The 20,065-nt window shown below is 60.3% G+C and overlaps 1 protein-coding gene across 1 annotated transcript in view; it reads right to left on the reverse strand.

Annotated features, from left to right (window-relative positions):
- NRXN2 (neurexin 2) overlaps positions 1-20,065 on the reverse strand; it is a 444,661-nt gene that overhangs the window by 301,879 nt on the left and 122,717 nt on the right. The window contains 2 exon segments of the mRNA XM_048514356.1: positions 4,328-4,396; positions 19,105-19,134. Of these exon segments, the coding sequence (XP_048370313.1) occupies positions 4,328-4,396; positions 19,105-19,134 (99 nt within the window).

Genomic DNA, 20,065 nt, shown 5'->3' on the forward strand with positions numbered 1-20,065 from the left:
TGGCTTTGACAAAGCTGTTCCTTCCAGTGCCGAACCCACCCACCTTGCCCTGCGATGCCCCTGCCGTGACCAGTGGACGATGCCCATTTCCTGCGTTTCTCCTGGAGTATCCTAATAGAAATCAATCACAGCCTTTTGTATATTAATGGCATCTTATTTGTATTGAATGCATCATTAATGTTAACGATTCCTGGGAGTTTTCCCCCACTCTCCCTGGACGAAGCGTATTAATTGCTCACGTTGTAATTAAATATTAAGGCTGGGATTTTTCATGCTCTGCACAGCTGGCGTGGGGAGGGTGTCTGTGTGACTAGGGCGTAGGGACTGGTGTGAGTGGCTCAGAAGCCAGGGGCAGCTGGGGAGAGGCAGTATTGCGAAGTGGGCAAGCTGACATGCTCGCACAACGTCAAAGCGTCTCCCAAAGATGTGTACATGCATCGGTGCTCGTAAGCAACGAGGTATGCAATTGCACCATAATGTGGAAAAGAATGGCACCCAGCAATTCAATTCAAGAGCAGAGACAAGGAAATCTCTCTCTCTCTCACACACACACACACACACTCACACACACACCCTTGTTGTAGATTAACAGCCATTGCAGACACAGCTATGTAGCTACTCTCACTGGATACCACCTTACCTAAGTTTGTTTGCAAAAAAAATTAAAGATAGTATTAGAAGTGGTCTTGGCCCAAACCGAAGGTTTAAAAGGGTAACGAGACGTGGCAGATGAGGATGGCTTGCGGGGTAAAACCAAGAGGAAGAAAAGGTGGGGAGGAAGGGATGCTGAACTCCCCTCCTGCAACCGTGGATTGGTCCTGCCAAATGTTCTCTCCCTAGGCGGAGCTCTCTTCAATTTCTGCAGGCCAGCTGGGGGGAAAGAAATAATTGAAACAGCTGGGCTTCAGGAGACATATTTGCTGGGAGCACCAGAAAGTGGGAAAGGAGCTCAGCACCCCCTGCCTATTCATGTGTTGCTTCCACTGCTTCCACACACACACACGCGCGCGCGCGCGCACACACACACACACACACACACAAAATTAGTTCCATTTGAGAAAATGACTGCTTTGGAGAGTGGCATTAAACCTAACATAAGAACATAAGAACTAGCCTGCTGGATCAGACCAGAGTCCATCTAGTCCAGCATTCTGCTACTCGCAGTGGCCCACCAGGTGCCTTTGGGAGCTCACATGCAGGATGTGAAAGCAATGGCCTTCTGCGGCTGCTGCTCCCGAGCACCTGGTCTGCTAAGGCATTTGCAGTCTGAGATCAAGGAGGATCAAGATTGGTAGCCATAGATCGACTTCTCCTCCATAAATCTGTCCAAGCCCTTTTTAAAGCTATCCAGGTTAGTGGCCATCACCACCTCCTGTGGCAGCATATTCCAAACACCAATCACACGTTGTGTGAAGAAGTGTTTCCTTTTATTAGTCCTAGTTCTTCCCCCCAGCATTTTCAATGAATGCCCCCTGGTTCTAGTATTGTGAGGAGAAAAATTTCTCTCTGTCCACATTTTCTACCCCATGCATAATTTTACAGACTTCAATCATATCCCCCCTCAGACGTCTCCTCTCCAAACTAAAGAGTCCCAAACGCTGCAGCCTCTCCTCATAAGGAAGGTGCTCCAGTCCCTCAATCATCCTCGTTGCCCTTCTCTGCACTTTTTCTATCTCTTTGATATCCTTTTTGAGATGTGGCGACCAGAACTGAGCACAGTACTCCAAGTGCGGTCGCACCACTGCTTTATATAAGGGCATGACAATCCTTGCATTAAACACACACACTCACCCCCAATCTCCAGGTATTTCCCAACCCAAAGCTGGCATCTCTGAGGACTGAGAAGGTCCACAAACATCCATGGAATAACGTCAATGTAGTGTTTTTCGTGGAAAGGCGTGAAGTCCCAAATCCTTTTCTTGCCTCTGCACTGATGCTGCTGAGCTGCCCCCTGGGAACCACCAGAAATGAGCAGTCCTACTAGCAACACAGCCCCTCCATATATTTCACACACCCACAGTGAGTCTCTGTCCTTCCTGGGGACCATCCAGAAAAAAAATTATTTCCCCCTGAACAAAATCAGAGCACAGGTCGCCATCACTCGCTCCCACACCTAAAAGTGGATTCCTTCTTGCACACACAGAAACACACACACCCTGGCTCCACATAGGGATGCTAGCCTCCAGGGGGACCCTCCCCCTCCCAGGAATTACAGCTCAACTCCAAACTACAGAGGTCAGTTCCCTTGGAGAAAATAGATGCTTTGGAGCACGGACTCTATGGCATTCTACCCCTCTTGATCCCTGTTCTCCCCAGGGTCTACCCCAGTGGCGTATCTGCCAGAGGAACATGGGGGGTCAACTGGCCCCGGGCACCCCCATTGGATCACATGGGGGTGCCCAGTGGGCCCGTTGTAGGCTCCCAGCCCTGCTGTCAAGCTGCCCAGGACTGCTGCTGCTGGTTAAGGTAAGTGGGGTGCAGGGGGGGGCGCCCAGAGCAGGTGTTGCCTAAGGTAGCATTTCCCCCCAGTACGCCTCTGGTCCATCCCCACATTTCCAATCTGGATTTGGCAACCCTACCATCACTGTTACTAGAGAGGTGCAGAGGTGCACCCAGACAATGCCCCATCTTGACCCTGACTACAAGAACCACATCGAAAAGTAACTCCTCAGCTTATATGGGTGCTGTTCTGTGGGATGGGAGGGAGAATGACAAATGTCCAGGCTGGACTTTGCAGAGAATCCCATCTCTTGCTCTGGACATACTATTCCCTGCAGGGGTCTCACTCAGTGGTGGGGCAGAGGGGTACACTAAGCCTTTCAAAATCCTCCCCACACCTCAGAAATGTTACACTAAATGCAGGAGCCAGAACCTCACAGCACTGCCAAGGTTTGAAAAACCACACAATCCACCAACTGAAAAGCTCCAAAAATGAATAAGACGCTCAGTGCAGGTCTTCCACCATTATTTATATTGGAAACAGATCCAGATCCAGGACAGAGACGGCACCAATTCCACCCCTGTTGCACAAAAGGCTACTCACACTGAGTTCTTCAGCATTTCACCTTAGCTGCAAGTGTAGGAACAGAGCTAGGAAACAGTTCATATTCAACAGAACATCAAATTGATAAAGAGTCAGCCATACGAAAGGCTCAAAAATACTTGAAATGCTGACGCACCCCTGTAGTCCTGCAGCGCAAAGTGGTGAACTGCAGTGCTGCCGTCAAAGTTCTGCTCACTACCTGAGTTTGATCCTGATGGAAGTCAATTTCAGGTAGCCGGCTTCAGTTGACTCAGCCTTCCAGTCCTCTGAGGTTGGTAAAATTAATACTCAGCTTGTTGGGCATAAAGTGTAACAGACGGGGGAAGGCGACGACAAACCACCCCGTAAACATAGTCTGCCAAGTTAACGTTGTGATGTAACGTCCATGGATCAGTAAGGATCCGGGACATGTACAGGGGCATGTACCTTTACCTTTTTAAACACCCCAAAGCAAATTTTCCGGCCCCTGGAATTTTCCTCATGCTTTAGAAAAAACCAGCGTCAGAAATTCAAGGGCGGGAACATTCAGGACTTTCCCCTATTTGGAGTTCACCGCCCGACTGATCTAACCAAAGTTGTTCAAATCTGGCTATTAGGTGATTAGTCGTACAAAACAGGGAGCTCAAGCGAACTGTACCAACAACCAACCAACCAAAAACAGCCAATTCTGTAACATTCAGTTGATGGAGGTCGATGTGCTAATCCAGTGGGCAGGAAGTTCAAATTCATTACAAACAGCGCCTTTAGAGTCAGTTTGATATAGAAATATGCAATTTTTTGGTTTCACAGAACTCTTCATCAGCAGGCAGCATGGAAAAAGAGTAAAGAATGCATTCAGCAAGATCGATTACAAATGAATGAACGCATATAAATAACTCTGTGTGTGGTAAGTAGCATTAAGGCACAGTTGACTTACAGCGACCCCAGCAAGGGCTTTCAAGGCAAATGAGAAGCAGAGGTGGTTTATCACCCCCTTCCTCTGCAGAGTCTTCCTTGGTGGTCTCCCTTCCAAGTACCAACTCTGCACAGCTTCTGAGGTTTGATGAGATCAGGCTAAACCATACTGCCTTCCCTCAGAATAAATAGCTAGTTATGAGCAATATACATTTTGCCTGACAAAGAGTACTATTGATTCCAGAAGTCGGCACACTCTACAGCAACTTTAGCTAATCTAAGAAAAGGTACCATTTGGCCTAATTTACACCTTCTAATTTCCTCTGGATTTTGGGACCCGTGTCTCATATTTGGGGGGGGGGACAGATTAGAGGGGGTTGTTACACTGACCTTTTGATGTCTGGTGCACCTCACTGGCTCCTCTCCCTGCCCCCCCTTCCGAGTACAGTAGGGACCCTACTGGAGAAGCAGAACCACAGCATTAGGGAGGAGGAAAGAGACCCAGTATACCATCCCCCACACATACCAGGCAAAGATGGATGCCCCACACGCTGTCAGTCAAAGGCTGCGCACTCGGGACAAATTCTGGCCAGCAGTTTTCCCTTTGCAGAGGTAGTTGGAGCTCAGGACGCAGAACAGCTCTACAGCTGAGCTCGGCCCCAGGCCATCTCCTGTAATGCCTGAGTGGAGCCCTTGGACCATGAAAAGCAAAGTTCCTATCAGCACATGCAGAGCGTGAGGTTCAACTAGAATCAGGGCTCTGGACCTTGCTACAGGTGATGCAATCCAAGGCTACCAGAGCAGACTCCCATTGTGGGACCGACCACAAAAGCACAGCTAGTCAAGAGTTCTCCAGACACAAAACAGGAAACATCATTTGCAAGGAAGGAGAAAAGAAAAACGGAAGGTCGGCTTTTTCATAGGTGCCAGCCATACAGCTCGTACCAGTGGGAGCGCTCCTCACTCAATACAGCATCACAGAGCTTTTCATTTTTTTTAAAAAAGGCAAGCAGGTTTCTAGCTCTCGTGGCCGTGAAGGTACGCTCCGAAGCACACAGGAAACCTCTGCAGATGTTCAATTGTAAACATGCGACGGTTGCCCCCACTTGGTTGGCCTTCCCTCCGTTTGGTGCTTCAGTTGCAGCAGGCATTTGCCAGGTGGTGAAGGAGCAACACCTTCTGCCAGGCAACATGTGGAAGGCAAACAGCCAGGAGGCCCTCAAAGGCTTCCCAGCCTCGGAGCTTTTGGCTGGTTACCGTTACAAACAAGAGGTTGAACTGGATCAGGGGTCGGCAACCTTTAGCACCCAAAGAGCCATTTGGCCCCACCTCCCCAAGCCCCCCCCCCCCCTGGCCTCCCCAAGCCCTGCCTTCAGCCAGGCGGGATAGACAGTGGCAGTGACACCAACGACAGCAAGTTGCACTTGGGACGTGGCGAGCGCACCTCCTTCCCCACCCCCTCCCTCCTCCCTTCCTCCCTCCGGCGTCCTTTCCGCTCCTTCCCAGGTGCCAGACATGGGAAGGAGGGGAAAGGACACCAAAGGAAGGAAGGAAGGAAGGAAGGAAGGAAGGAAGGAAGGAAGGAAGGAGGGAGGGAGGGAGGGAGGGAGGGAGGAGCCGTGCTCGCCACATCCCAAGTGCAACTTGCTGTCATTGGCGTTGCCGCTGTGGAGCTGCAGTATAAGGATGAAAGAGCCGCATGTGGCTCCAGAGCCGCGAGTTGCCGACCCCTGGACTAGATGTCCTCTCCTGTCCCCACTCCCCACGCCCGTTGGACTACATGACCCCTAGAAGGGCTCATTTTATGCTCTTTGAACACTACAAAACCACCCGCTACCCCAATTATCAACTCCATTGGTTGATACTCCATGAGTATCGTTTTTGGCATTGCCCTGTCCCAGTGTTATTCACACTACTTTGTGAACCCTGGTATTTGTTTTGTTTATTTTAATTCTGTAGAGGTGCACAAATCACCCGTATGGAATAGTGGTAAAGAGCGGGGACTCTAATCTGGAGAACCAGGTTTGATTGCCCATTCCTTCACGTGAGCGGCGGACTCTAATCTAGAGGACCGGATTTGTTTCTCCTCTCCTCCACACACAATCTGCTGGGTGATCTTGGGCTAGTCCAGGGGTCTGCAACCTGCAGTTCTCCAGATGTTTATGGCCAACTAGCCATGCTGACAGGGGCTGATGGGAATTGTAGTTCATGAACATCTGGAGAGCCACAGGTTGAAGACGCCTGGGCTAGTCACAGTTCTCTCAGAACTCTCTCAGCCCCACCTACCTCACAAGCTGCTTGTTGTGAGGGGGGAATCAAGGGTGACTGTAGGCTGCTTTGGGACTCCTTATTGCAGAGGAAAACGGGGTATAAAACCAACGTTTTTTCTGTGTTTAGCTCCCCTGTAGAATGGCCTCTCCCCGCCCTTTTGTTTGTGTAACCAGCAGCAAGTGCAGTCACTCAGAGAGATATACGTGCTGCTATTATTTTCAAAATGTCTCCCTTTTTTTGAAGGACCCCCGCATCTCCTCCTCTGTTAGGGAAGCAGCTGTTTTGCCCCAGTCTAAATGCTCCACGGTTCATGCTTTCCTGCGTGGCGAAAGGGCTCGAATCTTCCCGGCATGAAACTGGGGTGAACGCCAGCATGGCCAGCAGACTCTCTTGTAGCTTGGCTGATTCGCTCACACGCTCCAAGAATCTATTTACATACACTTGAGATATGTAGGGTGGTGTAGAGTGGGAAGCTGCAGTACAGCAGCGAAAGCTCTGCTCACAACCTGAGTTCGATCCCAACGGAAGTCGGTTTCGAGTAGACGGCTGAAGGTAGACTCAACCTTCCATCCTTACGAGCTCGGTAACATGAGTACCTGGTTAGCTGGGGGTGAAGCACAGGCGACTGGGGAAGGCAACGGCAAACGACCCCATAGTCTGCCTGGTAAACGTCATGATGTAGCATCACCCCATGGGTCAGTGGTGAGCCGGCGTTTGCACAAGGGGACCACTTTTACCTTTCAGGGTACTAACAGAAAGTGGCCAAAACACTACTGTGCCCAGAAAAGCCTTAGGCAGCAGAAGACAAATCCAGCCATACAATTAAAGAAATGTTCACTTTGCATTCATGTTGCAAAATCCGGGAGAAATAACAAATTAAGTGCCGAGAACAAAAACCAGGTTCGGATGTTCCTTTCTTATTACACAGGAACTTCTGAGTTCCCTCCCATTGGATCAAGCAAATGGGAATTCCACCAATGCCAGTCCTTTCCCCATACAGAAGAGTCGCAGGCCACACAAGCAGGCATGGCCAAATGGCTGTCCCCCACAACCGGTTTGATAGTGGAGCGGGGGAGAGGATGCTGTACACAAGAGGCGCCCAATTGTTCCAATATTTTAGGCAAGGCTGTGTTTTTATTCACCCCGCCCCCAGCCCCACTGCTTGTCCTATCATTAGCCTGTGGACTGTTGTACCTTGAAAATATCAGGGGGGGCACAAACAAAGCAGTCAACTCTCAACAGTTATGTTCAGCTCCATTAATCTTATAAGAACTGAAGGCATCCAAGCCAGCCTTTGACAATGGCTGACTTGGGCTGATTAGCCACAGCTGGCTCTGCCCCACCCTGGCTCAAAAGTCGCTCCAGAAGCACTCTCCCTTTCTGCAGGGGAAGCAAGAAGCACAGGCGGGGCAAGAGGAAGCCGGGCAGTGGCGAAACTACAAGGGGAAAGGGGGTGCACCGTGAACCGGGCGCACGTCTGGGGGTGCAGAAAATAGCCCCCAGGCTCCTCCCCCTTTCCCCAGCCCCCTCCGCGGTGCCCCCCGCACCCTCCCCACAGCACTCCCCCTTCCCACACTTACTTTAGTTCCTTTCCTTTTGGAGAACTTTTTCAGGCTGCAAAAGGCCTGTTCTCAGTAAAAATGGCCTGAGGAATTACAGTTCCCAGGAGACCTTGGGGCTCTCAAGGTCTCCTGGGAAGTATAGTTCCCATCAGGCCGTTTTTACTGAGAAAAGGCCTTTTGCAGCCTGAAAAGGTTCTCCAAAAGGAAAGGAACTAAAGTAAGTGTGGGAAGGGGAGAAGGAAAGGCGCCAGGGGGGCGGGCACTGCGGGGGGGGGGGGAATATAGTATGCGCACCGCGCGCAGTTTGGCCCAGCTACGCCTCTGAAGCCAGGACAAGAGTTTTTGCCCAGCTTCTGCTCCCGGCAGGCGCCAGAGAGGAAGTGTGTCAGAACAAGATTTCTTGCCCCAATGAACTCCAGCTGCCCGATGGGGTAATTGGCTTTGGACTCACAACCAGCACATGAGGTGGGCAATTTTGCTGGTGGCTTCATTTGCACCGGGGCCTAGCCCCAGAAGTCTCTTCCCTCAAAACTGCTTCATCAGCATTGCCCAAGAATGCCTCTAAGAATGCGAAGAGTGCATTTCCTCAATCCACAAAGCAATCAGCTCAAGTGATTAGAGGAGAGGGCCATGATGTCGGGGTCCGGTAAAGCCTCCAGTCTTTCTGTTAAGTACATTTTTAAATCTTGCCTTCCTCCAAGATGCTCAGGGTGGCCACTTGGTTGAGGGGCTGAAGCTCAGTGATAGAGAATCTGTCTGATGTATGAAAAATCCCAGGTTTGATCCCCAGCACCTCCAGTTAAAAGGATCACGTAGCAGGTGATGGGAAAGACCTCCACCTAGACCAGGGGTGTCCAACTCTGGGGCTTCAGATGTTCATGGACTACAAGTCCCATCAGCCCCTGCTGGCATGGCCAATTGGGAATTGTAGTCCATGAACATCTGAAGCCCCAGAGTTGGACACCCCTGGGGGGTGGGGTGGTGGGGGGGGTGGGGGGGGGGGGGGGGGAGGGGGGGGGGGGGTGGGGGGGTGGGGGGGTGGGGGGGGGGGGGGGTGGGGGGGGGGGGGGGGGGGGGGGGGGGGGGGTGGGGGGGGGGGGGGGTGGGGGGGGGGGGGGGTGGGGGGGGGGGGGGGTGGGGGGGGGGGGGGGTGGGGGGGGGGGGGGGTGGGGGGGGGGGGGGGTGGGGGGGGGGGGGGGTGGGGGGGGGGGGGGGTGGGGGGGGGGGGGGGTGGGGGGGGGGGGGGGTGGGGGGGGGGGGGGGTGGGGGGGGGGGGGGGTGGGGGGGGGGGGGGGTGGGGGGGGGGGGGGGTGGGGGGGGGGGGGGGTGGGGGGGGGGGGGGGTGGGGGGGGGGGGGGGTGGGGGGGGGGGGGGGTGGGGGGGGGGGGGGGTGGGGGGGGGGGGGGGTGGGGGGGGGGGGGGGTGGGGGGGGGGGGGGGTGGGGGGGGGGGGGGGTGGGGGGGGGGGGGGGTGGGGGGGGGGGGGGGTGGGGGGGGGGGGGGGTGGGGGGGGGGGGGGGTGGGGGGGGGGGGGGGTGGGGGGGGGGGGGGGTGGGGGGGGGGGGGGGTGGGGGGGGGGGGGGGTGGGGGGGGGGGGGGGTGGGGGGGGGGGGGGGTGGGGGGGGGGGGGGGTGGGGGGGGGGGGGGGTGGGGGGGGGGGGGGGTGGGGGGGGGGGGGGGTGGGGGGGGGGGGGGGTGGGGGGGGGGGGGGGTGGGGGGGGGGGGGGGTGGGGGGGGGGGGGGGTGGGGGGGGGGGGGGGTGGGGGGGGGGGGGGGTGGGGGGGGGGGGGGGTGGGGGGGGGGGGGGGTGGGGGGGGGGGGGGGTGGGGGGGGGGGGGGGTGGGGGGGGGGGGGGGTGGGGGGGGGGGGGGGTGGGGGGGGGGGGGGGTGGGGGGGGGGGGGGGTGGGGGGGGGGGGGGGTGGGGGGGGGGGGGGGTGGGGGGGGGGGGGGGTGGGGGGGGGGGGGGGTGGGGGGGGGGGGGGGTGGGGGGGGGGGGGGGTGGGGGGGGGGGGGGGTGGGGGGGGGGGGGGGTGGGGGGGGGGGGGGGTGGGGGGGGGGGGGGGTGGGGGGGGGGGGGGGTGGGGGGGGGGGGGGGTGGGGGGGGGGGGGGGTGGGGGGGGGGGGGGGTGGGGGGGGGGGGGGGTGGGGGGGGGGGGGGGTGGGGGGGGGGGGGGGTGGGGGGGGGGGGGGGTGGGGGGGGGGGGGGGTGGGGGGGGGGGGGGGTGGGGGGGGGGGGGGGTGGGGGGGGGGGGGGGTGGGGGGGGGGGGGGGTGGGGGGGGGGGGGGGTGGGGGGGGGGGGGGGTGGGGGGGGGGGGGGGTGGGGGGGGGGGGGGGTGGGGGGGGGGGGGGGTGGGGGGGGGGGGGGGTGGGGGGGGGGGGGGGTGGGGGGGGGGGGGGGTGGGGGGGGGGGGGGGTGGGGGGGGGGGGGGGTGGGGGGGGGGGGGGGTGGGGGGGGGGGGGGGTGGGGGGGGGGGGGGGTGGGGGGGGGGGGGGGTGGGGGGGGGGGGGGGTGGGGGGGGGGGGGGGTGGGGGGGGGGGGGGGTGGGGGGGGGGGGGGGTGGGGGGGGGGGGGGGTGGGGGGGGGGGGGGGTGGGGGGGGGGGGGGGTGGGGGGGGGGGGGGGTGGGGGGGGGGGGGGGTGGGGGGGGGGGGGGGTGGGGGGGGGGGGGGGTGGGGGGGGGGGGGGGTGGGGGGGGGGGGGGGTGGGGGGGGGGGGGGGTGGGGGGGGGGGGGGGTGGGGGGGGGGGGGGGTGGGGGGGGGGGGGGGTGGGGGGGGGGGGGGGTGGGGGGGGGGGGGGGTGGGGGGGGGGGGGGGTGGGGGGGGGGGGGGGTGGGGGGGGGGGGGGGTGGGGGGGGGGGGGGGTGGGGGGGGGGGGGGGTGGGGGGGGGGGGGGGTGGGGGGGGGGGGGGGTGGGGGGGGGGGGGGGTGGGGGGGGGGGGGGGTGGGGGGGGGGGGGGGTGGGGGGGGGGGGGGGTGGGGGGGGGGGGGGGTGGGGGGGGGGGGGGGTGGGGGGGGGGGGGGGTGGGGGGGGGGGGGGGTGGGGGGGGGGGGGGGTGGGGGGGGGGGGGGGTGGGGGGGGGGGGGGGTGGGGGGGGGGGGGGGTGGGGGGGGGGGGGGGTGGGGGGGGGGGGGGGTGGGGGGGGGGGGGGGTGGGGGGGGGGGGGGGTGGGGGGGGGGGGGGGTGGGGGGGGGGGGGGGTGGGGGGGGGGGGGGGTGGGGGGGGGGGGGGGTGGGGGGGGGGGGGGGTGGGGGGGGGGGGGGGTGGGGGGGGGGGGGGGTGGGGGGGGGGGGGGGTGGGGGGGGGGGGGGGTGGGGGGGGGGGGGGGTGGGGGGGGGGGGGGGTGGGGGGGGGGGGGGGTGGGGGGGGGGGGGGGTGGGGGGGGGGGGGGGTGGGGGGGGGGGGGGGTGGGGGGGGGGGGGGGTGGGGGGGGGGGGGGGTGGGGGGGGGGGGGGGTGGGGGGGGGGGGGGGTGGGGGGGGGGGGGGGTGGGGGGGGGGGGGGGTGGGGGGGGGGGGGGGTGGGGGGGGGGGGGGGTGGGGGGGGGGGGGGGTGGGGGGGGGGGGGGGTGGGGGGGGGGGGGGGTGGGGGGGGGGGGGGGTGGGGGGGGGGGGGGGTGGGGGGGGGGGGGGGTGGGGGGGGGGGGGGGTGGGGGGGGGGGGGGGTGGGGGGGGGGGGGGGTGGGGGGGGGGGGGGGTGGGGGGGGGGGGGGGTGGGGGGGGGGGGGGGTGGGGGGGGGGGGGGGTGGGGGGGGGGGGGGGTGGGGGGGGGGGGGGGTGGGGGGGGGGGGGGGTGGGGGGGGGGGGGGGTGGGGGGGGGGGGGGGTGGGGGGGGGGGGGGGTGGGGGGGGGGGGGGGTGGGGGGGGGGGGGGGTGGGGGGGGGGGGGGGTGGGGGGGGGGGGGGGTGGGGGGGGGGGGGGGTGGGGGGGGGGGGGGGTGGGGGGGGGGGGGGGTGGGGGGGGGGGGGGGTGGGGGGGGGGGGGGGTGGGGGGGGGGGGGGGTGGGGGGGGGGGGGGGTGGGGGGGGGGGGGGGTGGGGGGGGGGGGGGGTGGGGGGGGGGGGGGGTGGGGGGGGGGGGGGGTGGGGGGGGGGGGGGGTGGGGGGGGGGGGGGGTGGGGGGGGGGGGGGGTGGGGGGGGGGGGGGGTGGGGGGGGGGGGGGGTGGGGGGGGGGGGGGGTGGGGGGGGGGGGGGGTGGGGGGGGGGGGGGGTGGGGGGGGGGGGGGGTGGGGGGGGGGGGGGGTGGGGGGGGGGGGGGGTGGGGGGGGGGGGGGGTGGGGGGGGGGGGGGGTGGGGGGGGGGGGGGGTGGGGGGGGGGGGGGGTGGGGGGGGGGGGGGGTGGGGGGGGGGGGGGGTGGGGGGGGGGGGGGGTGGGGGGGGGGGGGGGTGGGGGGGGGGGGGGGTGGGGGGGGGGGGGGGTGGGGGGGGGGGGGGGTGGGGGGGGGGGGGGGTGGGGGGGGGGGGGGGTGGGGGGGGGGGGGGGTGGGGGGGGGGGGGGGTGGGGGGGGGGGGGGGTGGGGGGGGGGGGGGGTGGGGGGGGGGGGGGGTGGGGGGGGGGGGGGGTGGGGGGGGGGGGGGGTGGGGGGGGGGGGGGGTGGGGGGGGGGGGGGGTGGGGGGGGGGGGGGGTGGGGGGGGGGGGGGGTGGGGGGGGGGGGGGGTGGGGGGGGGGGGGGGTGGGGGGGGGGGGGGGTGGGGGGGGGGGGGGGTGGGGGGGGGGGGGGGTGGGGGGGGGGGGGGGTGGGGGGGGGGGGGGGTGGGGGGGGGGGGGGGTGGGGGGGGGGGGGGGTGGGGGGGGGGGGGGGTGGGGGGGGGGGGGGGTGGGGGGGGGGGGGGGTGGGGGGGGGGGGGGGTGGGGGGGGGGGGGGGTGGGGGGGGGGGGGGGTGGGGGGGGGGGGGGGTGGGGGGGGGGGGGGGTGGGGGGGGGGGGGGGTGGGGGGGGGGGGGGGTGGGGGGGGGGGGGGGTGGGGGGGGGGGGGGGTGGGGGGGGGGGGGGGTGGGGGGGGGGGGGGGTGGGGGGGGGGGGGGGTGGGGGGGGGGGGGGGTGGGGGGGGGGGGGGGTGGGGGGGGGGGGGGGTGGGGGGGGGGGGGGGTGGGGGGGGGGGGGGGTGGGGGGGGGGGGGGGTGGGGGGGGGGGGGGGTGGGGGGGGGGGGGGGTGGGGGGGGGGGGGGGTGGGGGGGGGGGGGGGTGGGGGGGGGGGGGGGTGGGGGGGGGGGGGGGTGGGGGGGGGGGGGGGTGGGGGGGGGGGGGGGTGGGGGGGGGGGGGGGTGGGGGGGGGGGGGGGTGGGGGGGGGGGGGGGTGGGGGGGGGGGGGGGTGGGGGGGGGGGGGGGTGGGGGGGGGGGGGGGTGGGGGGGGGGGGGGGTGGGGGGGGGGGGGGGTGGGGGGGGGGGGGGGTGGGGGGGGGGGGGGGTGGGGGGGGGGGGGGGTGGGGGGGGGGGGGGGTGGGGGGGGGGGGGGGTGGGGGGGGGGGGGGGTGGGGGGGGGGGGGGGTGGGGGGGGGGGGGGGTGGGGGGGGGGGGGGGTGGGGGGGGGGGGGGGTGGGGGGGGGGGGGGGTGGGGGGGGGGGGGGGTGGGGGGGGGGGGGGGTGGGGGGGGGGGGGGGTGGGGGGGGGGGGGGGTGGGGGGGGGGGGGGGTGGGGGGGGGGGGGGGGGGGGGGGGGGGGGGGTGGGGTGGGAGGGGGGGGTGTGGGGGGGGTGGTGGGGGGTGAGGTGGGGGGTGGGGGGGGGGGGGGGGGGGGGGGGGGGGGGGGGGGGGGGGGGGGGGGTGGGGGGGGGGGGGGGTGGGGGGGGGGGGGGGGGGGGGTGGGGGGGGTGGGGGCGGCGGGGGGTGGGAGGGGGTGGGGGGGCGGGGCGGGGGCGGGGGCGCTGGGGGGGTGGGGGTGTGGGGGGGGGGGGGGGCGGAGGGGGGGGGGGGGGGGGGGGGGGGGGGGGGGGGGGGGGGGGGGGGGCTGCGGGGGGGGGGGGGGGGGGGGTGGGGGGGGGGGTGCACTTGGTGTTGCTGCCACCACCTCTCACCTGCTCCTCCCTTTTCTCCCTTTTCTCACCTGCTCCACAGTTCTTTAGAGCTCACTCAGCCCCACCTACCTCACAGGGTGTTTGTTGTTGGGGGGGGGGGGAGGGCAAGGAGATTGTCACCCCCTTTGAGTCTCCTTACATGAGAGAAAGGGGGAGCTATAAATCCAAATTCTTCTTCTTCTTCTTTCAATCTTTTTATTTCAACCCAACTTCCCCACAAATACACCCTAGCTAATGAGCACTTGGAGAGCTGGATTTATAAAAGGAAAAGATCTCTCCAACAAGGATAATTCTCATGACATTTACGGTGATCCCAACATGTGTAGTTTTTTGGCTGATGTACAGAAATACAACTTTTCAGCGCAGGGCTCTCCCGTGTGGGCTCCGAGGCACATTTTTAGAACACCGGCGGGCCAGATGGAGCTTTTGTGCACCAGGACTTCTGATTGGCTGTTGGAGACCTGGTGGGCTATGCATATTTTTAACAACTTTGATTTGGCAGCAGTGGCCTCCACAAAAACAGGAATCTTTACTGCATAACTGAAGGTAAACCTGTGTATGTCAAAGTCAAAGTTTATATTCAGTTTTAAAGGGATTCTATTAAACATAACTTCTGCATGAAAAGTTGGTTAAAAGGAAGGGTCATCAAGTCACAACTAAGTTATGGAAACCATGGGGTTTTGAAGTCTCCAGATGAGCAGTGGTAGTTTGCCATTCCCCCGCATAGCAATCCTAGACTTCCTTGGAGGTCTCCCATCCAAGTACCAACAAAGGCCAACCCTGCTTACCGTTTAAAATCTGATGACCTGAAGCTAATCCGGGCAATTCATTTTGAAAATTTACACTTCCTGGCATCATGAAGTTGGTTCTCCACAGCCTGTGGCAGCCATTTTGTGGTAGAATTTCAAGGGTGACTGCAGGCTCAAAAAGATTGTAGATTCCCTACTGAAACCCAGGGTGGTGTAGTGGTTAAGAGCAGTGGACTCTAACCTAGAGAACCGGGTTTGATTCCCCACTCCTCCACTTGGGCAGCAGGCATTTATCTGGTGAATACGATTTGTTTCCCCACTCCTCCATTCCTGCTGGGTGACCTTGGGCTAGTCACAGTTCTTGCAGAACTCTCTCAGCCCCACCTACTCCACAAGATGTCTGCTGTGGGGAGAAGAAGGCAAAGGAGTTTGTAAGCCTATTTGAATCTCCTTATATGAGAGGGTGTGTGTGTATAAATCCAAACTCTCCTTCTTCTTTAGAGCCCAGTCCACAAGGCAACAGCACACAGAGATATTTAGTCTCATAATGTTGGGGCTCCCTGTCTCTTCCCAGTAACTACAGCCAATCCGACAAAGGCTTCTCCGTTTGGTCTAACTTCACGTAGGGTGGAAAAGTCTCCGTGTCACCTGATACCCTCTCGGTGGCTGCAATGAGTGTTCTATTTTGCAGGACTTTGCTGCCCACTATGGGGGGAGAGGGGGAGTAGGGTAAAAATCATATAAACAAAAAAAAAAAACCCGAACAGATAAGTAGATAGATAAAGGGGGGGTTGCAATGTAAATATATTGCTTAATCTTATGGTTAAAACATCTTAAAGAGGAAACTCCCAGTCACACAAATATTTGTGGGTGGGTTGGGTTGTTGAGGGTTGTTTTTTTTTTGGCAGTCTGTGGACTTATTTATAGCCTTGGCCCACGCAACAGCACTCTCAGAGCCTGATTACAATTATGTTTTTACCCAGGTCTTTGAAATCCACATGCTTTTTTTATGTACTATGGAGCTCAATCCAAATTGGGTACATGGTGTGCAAGAAAAACGGGCTTCAGCCTCCCGAATGCTGGTCTTTTGGTCTCTTTGGGTCAAACATACATCACCTTAGGGTCAGATTCTCAATTGTGCACCTGTTTTTCCCTCTTCAGAACACACCATGCCACAGATCAGAGAAGCCCAGTGGTTTCCAAGAGTGGGCAAAGTGCAGTTCCCCCCCACCCCCAGCCACCTGTGCAGGGAAAGCAAAGCAGAACAGTATGTGTTTTCCTTTGTTCAGCTTTTCTGTTCCTTCCTGCTTTTCCCTGCCGAAGCAGGAGCAGCTGTGGTGGCATGTCCAGGGAGTCGATTAGGCTCTTTAAAAAATTAATTAAACACTTTTGATCTACCCCAGCAGTGATAAATTGGGGAAATGGCCTTTTAAAAAAAATCATAAGCAGGCGGCAGACAACCATCCGAACTCGGAAGCATTCTCTTCAGGTGGCAGCCAAAATGGCGGCTAGGCTTGGGGGAAGCAGCAGGACACCTCCTAGCATGTAAACGAGGAAATGCAGGGAGGCCCCACTGCAGAGCACACAGCCGCACCCAAACTGCAAGGGCACAAAAGGCTGCTGTTGTCCTAACCAGAAGTAGCCCGGTGGGTCACTACTTGCCCACTAAAGGCTCCATCATGCGTACTGATGAGGTTCAGGAGGTTTGCACACGGGGGCAAACGGCATTCATCCAGGGAATGGTAAACAAACAGGCAAAGGTATAATCATTTTCTCCCCGTGTGTCACAGTTCCAATCTGTATCACGACCCGTGCAACTGGGAATGGAGCGTACAGTGGTAAACATGCAGACACACATCTCTCTGACAGTGTTCATGGAGGCCTTGAACTGTGTTTGAGGATTGTGTATTGTGTACTTGGCCCTCAACAGAGAGAGGGTGGTGTCCTATAACTGCCAATTTCTACTTCTTGGACAGCAGCCTAACTCCGTTCGATGCAAGGAGGATATGTACTTTTTATTAGAAGAAGAAGAGTTTGTTTTTATACCCCACTTTTCTCAACTGTAAGGAGTCTCAAAGCGGCTTACAAACGCCTTCTCTCCCTCTCCCCACAACAGACACCTTGTGACGCAGGTGGAGCTGAGAGTTCACAGAGAACTGCGACCAGCTCAATGTCACCGAGCAGGCTTTATGTGTAGGAGTAGGGAATCAAGCCCAGTTCTCTAGATTAGAGTCCACCACTCTTAATTACTACACCATGCTGGCTCAGGGTAGAAATGCAATGTGCAGTCGCCAATTGGTTAGTGACGGGAACGGATCTAATTGGAATTATCTCCTTGGGAAACAGTTGGGACTATTTTGGATCAGTAGACCCCCTGGGAATTATTGAGCCAATAACAGGAACATAAACACAGGCACTGTGTGACTGAATAGGTCCCTACTGCCGTTCTGTTCATGGGCAGAAAAAGAGTTAGCTGGAGTGGACTTATTCAAGCTAGCCGTTTTCCATCTTCTCAAAACACTTTGAACAGGAGCAACCACTCCCTTTCCTCTTGAAGAAGTGGAAGCATTTAGTTCGTACCGTAGCAGCTGAGGAAACCGCACAGAGCTGCAGTCTATATGGGTTTAAGCCACGGCGGTCTACTGTTGCAGATGGAATGAAATATTTTAAAAATATTTAACGGGAAAGTTACTCAAAATTGAATGTGCCCAACAAGGAGCCCAGCCTTGAAGACCTCCTGTTTTGCTCACTCGGAAGGAAGCAGGGAGGTGGAGTTGTGGGAATGTGGTTGCCTGTTGCAGAAGACCAAGGCCGAGCATTTGTCTTTCTTCCTGGTTTAGGTATTAGGCCTGAAGCGTGACGCTTTTGGTTCTTGACCGTTGGCCTCTCGTTTTGTGCGAAACTGCTCAACAAATCGCAAACTAGCCCTGAAGTGAACTGAAATCTTTTTGTCGAAGGCTTTCACAGCTGGTTGTGGTGGGCTTTCCAGGCTGTGTGGCCATGGCCTGGTAGATCTTGTTCCTAATGTTTCGCCTGCCTCTGTGGCTGGTGTATTTTTCTTTCTGCTCTTTATTGGTAGTTGATCACACACACACACACCCTAGAAATTCTGGGAGCTTCATAACAGATTATAACATCTGAGAGGATTATTGTGTGAGTGAAGAACCATGTGAAGGAATTCATGGCCTAGTTTATATATCTACATCATACCACACAATATACAAGACAGCAACACCTGGCTAGGATTAAAATATATGACTTTCCGTGAGTGTGCATGTGTAAGAAAATAGTCTGTCTTTTTGACCAGGGAGGAAGGCCCTTGAGGCTGAAACACGCATGTTCTTAGACTGGTCATTTGATATCGACACCAACTATGTCTATTGTATTGTTACAACTATTGTAAAACTAGCAGTTTGTATTTCAGATTTGAGTGAGCCTGCATAACAGATTGCAGACAAGCCCTGGAGTTAGGCTGACCAGCCGTCCCGCTTTTGGCGGGACCGTCACGCCTTTAAACAATTTGTCCCGCGTCCCGCGGGTTCTGCAAATTGTCCCGATTTTTTGGGAGGCTGCTGCACTGCCTTCTGGGGTGCAAGGCAGTGCGGCAGCCTCCCGTGCGCCCGGCCGCAGGAGCGCGCAGCCTTCTGGGGCTTGCCGTTTCCCGCCCTGTGACAGGGCGGCAAACGGCAAGCCCCAGAAGCCCATGTGCTCCTGCGGCCGCGTGCACGGCCTTCTGGGGCTTGCCGTCTCCCACCCTGTGACAGGACGGCAAACGGCAAGCCCCAGAAGCCCGTGTGCGGCTGCGCACGCGCGGCCTCTTCCCCTGTCCCGGATCCCAAAGGTGACCATCTGGTCACCTTACCTGGAGTGAACAGGGTTCATTTCCTCGTGCTAGTTTTAGGTATAATTTTGTTTGTGCCTCCTACCCCTAGTATGCTTTGTTCTCAGAAGAAAAGTGGCATATAAGTATTTAAACAAATAAAAGAGGAGACAAACCCTGCAAGTCACACCTTTGCCACCTAGGGAAGGACAGGCAATTCATTGCAGAAAACATTTACCCAGTTTCAGCAGGCCAGCAAACCGGCCTGCTTTCCGGCTGCCGTACGCCAGCCTGGCAGCCGGTTAAGTCCTTGGCGGGCGATGCCGGTTTGTGTCAGCTCCAGCACAAGTCCCCAAGAATACAATCAATGAAGCAAGCCGCACAAGGTTGTTAATAATCAGATCATCAGCATAACTCACACAGTTCATCAAAGCTCCACAGCGACGCAGAGATGAAATACAGTTTCCTCTGCCTTTCTCTCCAAAACATGCTTCTTCCCTTTCTAATAAACATTGATGTATAAAATAACAAAATTTAAAAAAAGAGATTCAGCTGCATAAGCAAGAGATCTAGTCAATGTCGGAAACCAATGTGGGATGAGACGGGCAGAAGCGAATGGGAGGAGAAAAATCAAGAGCGTGAGGAGGAGAGAAATGGAGCAGGAGAGAGATGGGAAGAGACTGGGGGGGAGGAGGAGGAGGAGGACAGAAGAAATTAAAAACTCGTTTGTTGAAAAGAAACTTAAAACCATACCTTGGCTGTTTAACGTCAGGTGAGCTGGACCTTGAGGGGGAAGGAAAGGAAAAAAAGAAAGAAAGAAAAAAGACGAGTCATATAAACGCACGGAAAAAAGGAGGGTTTTTTACCCTCTTTGCCACAATTTAAAAGCTTTTTTTAACTTGTGACAGACATCCAGGCCCCCGGCAGAGAGAGAGAGGGGAGGGGGTTGAGGGTCGGATGCCGAAACAAACAGAAAGGAGAGGAGAAGAAACTTAAAGACCCGGACAGAACCAAAGCAATAATAAGAGGGGGACAGGGAATAAAGAAAATTTGGTTTCTTTTAGGGTTTTTTAAAAAAAAAAGCATTTCGGGCAAATGGCTGCATCGCCCAGGGAGAGGAAATGCTTTTTTTTCCCAGGCAAAAACAACAAAAATGGAAGAAACAAATACACAAACCAAGCAGCCTTGAGGGGAGAGTGTTGTGTTTGCGGCCTGCGAGCCTCGGAATTGAGCACGCTGCTCCAGGAAGAAAAAGTGTTAGTGGCAACAAGACCAGGGTCAACTCACCCCCACCCACCCACCCCCGGAAAACTCTGTCACTCTACTGGGGGTGGAGGTCAGTGGCGGGAGAGACCCGCCCTCAGCGTAAATGAAATTGAAACGCAATTTCCCCCAAAACCAAAGCATATCACCCACCATGGATAAGAGGAACTTCATATAAATGGCCCCGGTATCATTGCTACCACCGTCCCCCAACCCCCAATCTAGGCAGCAGCAGGTTCTGAAAAGCCAAAGACACCCTGGAGTAAAAATCTGTAGGAGACAAAACTCTTTGCAGGGAGGGAAGATGTAGAGGGTCTGCAACCTGCAGCTTTCCAGATATTCATGGATTACAATTCCCATCAGCCCTGCCACTTGGCCATGCTGGCAGGGGCTGATGGGAATTGTAGTCCATGAACATCTGGAGAGCCGCAGGATTATCCTCCAGCTGTGA

Source organism: Sphaerodactylus townsendi, linkage group LG01 (genome assembly GCF_021028975.2).
Source record: "Sphaerodactylus townsendi isolate TG3544 linkage group LG01, MPM_Stown_v2.3, whole genome shotgun sequence".
Taxonomy (NCBI): domain Eukaryota; kingdom Metazoa; phylum Chordata; class Lepidosauria; order Squamata; family Sphaerodactylidae; genus Sphaerodactylus; species Sphaerodactylus townsendi.